A 5,647-nucleotide genomic window follows, 5' to 3' on the forward strand; every position below is an offset into this window, starting at 1 on the left:
TTGATATGTCTATATGTATATCGAGCTTTGCTCGATGCCGGGAAGGGCCCGATGAAGGGCGGGGCCCACGATATGTTTTTATGTGATTATGTGTATGATATGTGGTAGTTTGGGGAGACTCACTAAGCTTCGTGTTTACAGTTTTCAGTGTGTGTTTCAGGTACTTTCGATAGCAAAGAGAAGAGCTCGGCATGAATGCATTGTACACACCATGATGTTTTAGCCTGAGATGTTTACTCTGATATATTTGACATATGTTTTTGATATGGATACTCTGATTGTGATGTTTTGAATACTTTGACTTATGTTTTGACGGATGCTTTAATGACTATGGTTTTATTAAATAATTAAAAATAAAATTTTTGTTCATGAAGTTTTGGATATATATATATATATATATATATATATATATATATATATATATATATATATATATATATATATATATATATATATATATATATATATATATATATTAAAACATGGTCCTAATGACATGTTTTGTTATTTGGTTTGTTTCCAGAAAGAATTACCTTTTAAGAAAATGTGTTTATGATAGGTTTTAAAATATAAATTAGTTGTGGTTTTGGTTCTTGTGATATGTAAAATGAATATTCTTAAAGTAGTTATCAGGTACCTTTTTAAAGTTTTATTATTATTATTATTATTATTATTATTATTATTATAGAATAATATCTATAATTTTATTTTTCTTATATATTAACAAAAATATAATTTTATACAATGTAACCATATTGTTAACCAATATCAGCATCCACAGTTATCGAATGCTGACAAGCGAAGGCGGCCACAACAGCCATTGTCGTCAACGAAAACAGCTATAAAAACTCCACCTCAAACACCCCTTTTTGTAGCTGTATCAAAACCCCACAAACTTTTTCACCATCTTTCCTCCATTAAAACCACCGTCCGCCTCCGCAGTCCTTATTTGAATCAAAAGCCCAACTCTTTTTTCCGTTTTCCATATTTATAAATAATAATCCCCCACGATTTCCACCCCCAATCAAAAATGGACTCTGTTTCCGCCATATTCATATGGCTAGCTCCATACATTCTATCCATGGCTGCATTTCTGATTTTCTTAGAGCAAATCAATTACTTGAAGAAGAAAAGATCTGTCCCTGGTCCGAGTTTAGTGTTGCCGTTCATCGGAAACGCAATTTCACTCGTCCGGAATCCCACCGAGTTCTGGGACCTTCAATCCGACATGGCTAAATCCTCCGACATGGGATTTTCCGTCAACTATATAATCGGAAGATTCATCGTCTTCATCCGCTCCACCGATCTTTCTCACAAAGTCTTCGCTAACGTCAGACCCGACGCCTTCCACCTCGTCGGCCACCCATTTGGTAAAAAGCTTTTCGGCGAGCATAACCTTATTTACATGATGGGTCAAGAACACAAGGATTTACGACGCCGTATTGCCCCCAACTTCACCCCTAAAGCTCTTTCAACTTACACACAGCTTCAACAATACACCATCCTCAAACACCTTAAATCATGGATGGAGTCGCCGGAATCCAACACTAAACCCTTTCCTCTCCGGTTGCTCTGCCGCGACATGAATTTAGAAACCAGTCAAAATGTTTTCGTTGGCCCGTATTTGAGCGGAGATTCGAGGAAGAGATTTGAAGTGGATTACAATTTCTTCAATGTCGGATTGATGAAACTCCCGATTGATTTACCAGGAACTGCTTTCAGAAACGCTAGATTAGCAGTGTCGAGACTCATCGAAACCCTCGCCGTTTGCGCAGAGGATAGTAAAACGAAAATGAAAACCGGCGAGGATCCTACTTGTTTAGTCGACTTCTGGATGCAAGAAACTCTCCGTGAAATCGCCGCCGCGGAAGAAGCTGGAGAAAAACACCCACCACCACACAGCAACAGCACCGAGATCGGCGGCCACCTCTTCGACTTCCTATTCGCATCACAAGACGCCTCCACCTCCTCCCTCCTATGGGCGGTGACGTTACTCGACTCCCACCCGGACGTATTGGAGAGGGTAAGAACAGAAGTCTCCGGTATATGGACACCGGAATCCGATACACTGATCACGACGGAGCAGCTGAGGGAAATGCGGTACACGGAGGCGGTAGCGAGGGAGGTGGTCCGGTACAGAGCACCGGCGACATTGGTTCCACACATCGCCGGCGAAGACTTCCCGCTAACGGACACTTACACGATTCCCAAAGGTACAATTGTTTTCCCATCCGTGTTTGAATCTTCATTCCAAGGGTTCATTGACGCAGACCGGTTCGACCCGGACCGGTTCATGGAAGAAAGACAAGAGGACCGGGTTTACAAGAAAAACTACCTGGCATTTGGAGCTGGGGCCCACCAATGTGTCGGACAGAGGTATGCAATTAATCATCTGGTTCTGTTTATTGCGATGTTCACATCGTTGTTTGACTTCAAGAGAGATCGATCGGACGGCTGCGATGAGATCACGTATGTCCCTACCATCTGTCCACGTGACGATTGCAAAGTTGTATTATCACTTAGATGTAGACGATTTCCAAACCTCTCGTGAGTATAAAAATTAAAACATGTTGTTTGTGTTGGAGTTGGATTTATACAATTGTTGGGTTGTGATTAGGTGGTCAACGATGGATGTCTCTCATTTCATTTGTTACAATTTGTAATAATTTTATTTTGAATTTTGATTTCTTCAATGGTAAATGGGTGGATTGATTAAATAATACACAAGATTGTTTGAATAGTGTTTAACTGTTTGCCAACGGTATACAACATGATTCGTTATCCAATAATATATAAACAAATTATAAGATATTCAATATGTCGGTGTAAAATGTCATATAACCTTTTACCAAATTTCTAAAATCATGAACAGACGATGTTTTAAAAACCGATTTTTATTTTAATTCATCTACTGATCGGTTATTGGTTTGACTGATTAAATTAGTTCGAGTTCTGGTTCAATCTGGCTTCCACAACTTTTATATATTTTCTATTTCCTACGTATATAAAACGAAGAATTTTTCCTACAGCAAGGAGGGGTGTGTGTATTGATCTTCAAGTTGTATACATAGTGGTTAACCTAATTTATCGTGTTTTTCAAGTTGCTTTGAAAACTAGTTGTTTTTTAATAGACTTGTTTCGTTGCTAATTGTATAGTTATAATTAGCAACCAAATTAATTCCCACGATAATATGTTACTCAGATAAATAATAAATTAATAAATTAGTAATCCATATGGTTGAAGCAATCAATATGGTTGTGTTTGAAACCCCTACGTTGAGGTCTCCTAAGTCCAAGGGAATGATCCTTTGAGTAGCCAAGCCTATTAAGTAGGCTATTCATATTAGTTTTATTTTATTTAATTTATTTATTTATTTATTTTGAATGGAGGCTACTAGAGCCTATTGAGTTTATATGCATAATTGAGGTCTGTTAATTTGCTTACCGCTTACTTTTTTCAGTCGCTAATAACTTCCAAAAAATCGGTTTTGTCAACCTTATCACTTTTGTTAGTATGTGAGATTTTGGCCCTCTTTTCAATTTAAACACTTCATATACTCTATAAAATTTCTTATTTTTTGTGTCTAATTCGAAAGTGCATTTGATAGAAAACAGATTAGAGATTTGTGAAACAAATGCAATATAAGGTGGAAATATTATTCACAAAAAGTGAACAAACACAATTAATCAAAATCTGGATTTTAATTATTGAACAGCAGTTTTATAAACATAAACTACACCGCATATAATGGTTTTAAAAAACTACAAAGCGTAAACAGTACCACGAATGTGGTGTAGTGCGGTGCGATGCAATTTGGGATGTTTAGTGTACACCCTTGGTTAAAATTATTTGTCAGAATTATTTGTGAGAGAGACAAGTGATAATTGACAATTCAAGTTCATCTCATTATTTGCTATTACTTGTATAGGGAGATATATTACGATAACATAGGCAAATAAATAAGAAATAAGAAATTGTTAAAGACTTTTTTCAGAGTTCTTAAAACCAATTTGTCCATAAAGGGATGGTTGGTTCTTAAAACAAATTTGTCTATAAAGGGATGGTTGGTTCTAGGATACAACTACTAGAATGATTATTCAAGATTTTTAAACCTTTCTAGGCATGGACACTGTCTATAAAGTAGAAAGGGAATGCAACATAAGAAGGAGAAAGAGAGTAAAATCATTTGTATACCTTTTTCACTATATCTTTTATTTATAAGAGAACAATATTTATCTAGAGTTATCGTAATAGTCACAACTAAATAATTAATTTTGTAGAAAACACAAAATAAAAACCTGAAAAATAGTTTAGTAAAAACTGATATACCAACTAATTACAACATTTACCAAAGGGCATTTGGTTTAATGATAATGAGTGACATTCTTAAATGATAGGTCATGAGTTCAAGGCACATTAAAAAACATAGGTGGTTTTAGGAGTATCTTAGTTTGTCGTTTCAAAAAAAAAAAAAAAAAAAAAAAAAAAAAAAAAAAAGAACTAATCACCACATTAGTTGTGTATTTAATGTGGTTTTAAAAATTGAAAAGTTTTATAAATTTTCAATTAATCCAACTACCCATCTAATGATTAATTCTCATTTATTTTAACTTCATTTTGGATGTGGGATATACTAAAACGAAAATATTACGGAGGAGAACACACATTTATAATCATCTATTTTTTTTCTAATAATTCTTAGCGTTCGAAATTTATATTCAAAATGGGAAAAACCCATTTTTAGAAAATTGTTTATCATGGTCATTTTCTTATAAAAATACCGACGTGGAATAATCTTTGTAAGTTTCTATGTCCTGATTATCATAATATTGTTGGACAATCTAGAAAAAAAAAATGGGGTGAGGGGGTGGTGGTGGTGGTGGGGGATTATAACAGCAACATGTCCTAATGCAACCTTACTATAGAATTTAATCTTGTTATCATTTCAACAAACATGATTCACATTCTAATGTAGAGTTAACAAGGTTGTCGGCATATATTTACAATTTTTTCTAACACAAACAACAAATAAAAGCAAATGTCATAATAAGAAAGAAAAAGTTAAGGAGAGATGGGGACATTAGACCTTCTGGAATAGGGAACGCGGAGGTGTTTCGTGACCACGAAGGCAACGATCAAGGCTATGCACATCATCCCGATGACTCGTTGTGGATCATCGTGATGCTTTTTGGTGTTTACCGCAACCTATAACACCTAATAAGAGAAAAGCTCCCTCCCAATGGCCATTTTATTAAAAAAAAACAAATTATATATATATATATATATATATATATATATATATATATATATATATATATATATATATATATATATATATATATATATATATATATATATATCATACCACTTTCACACATTAAGCTCATTATTTTTTATACTTTTAACACCAGAAAGATTATTTTAAAAAAATTGGGTGATGATGGAGAGTTTATCAAAATATTATTTAATATTGATCAAAATATTGTCGGTGAAGATCGTAATAATGATAATAATACAATAACGTTTAACAATCGAGATCGGTAAGTCGCACATAAATTTTTGGTATGTGATTATTTTGCCGAAATTTGTCTTTATAATGACGAAGCATTTGAACGTCGTTTTCATGTTAGTAGGGAAGTATTCTAC

The 5,647-nt window shown here is 34.3% G+C and overlaps 1 protein-coding gene across 1 annotated transcript; it reads left to right on the forward strand.

Moving 5' to 3' along the window:
* The first annotated feature begins 859 nt into the window (after positions 1–859).
* On the forward strand, positions 860–2,740 carry LOC145005124 (cytochrome P450 710A11-like). Its single transcript, XM_078964175.1, has one exon. It carries the CDS (start codon positions 1,031–1,033, stop codon positions 2,549–2,551), a length of 1,521 nt encoding a protein of 506 aa, XP_078820301.1. The 5' UTR covers positions 860–1,030; the 3' UTR covers positions 2,552–2,740.
* Positions 2,741–5,647: the final 2,907 nt, after the last annotated feature.

Source organism: Lactuca saligna, chromosome 7 (assembly GCF_052625555.1).
Source record: "Lactuca saligna cultivar CGN05327 chromosome 7, ASM5262555v1, whole genome shotgun sequence".
Lineage (NCBI taxonomy): Eukaryota > Viridiplantae > Streptophyta > Magnoliopsida > Asterales > Asteraceae > Lactuca > Lactuca saligna.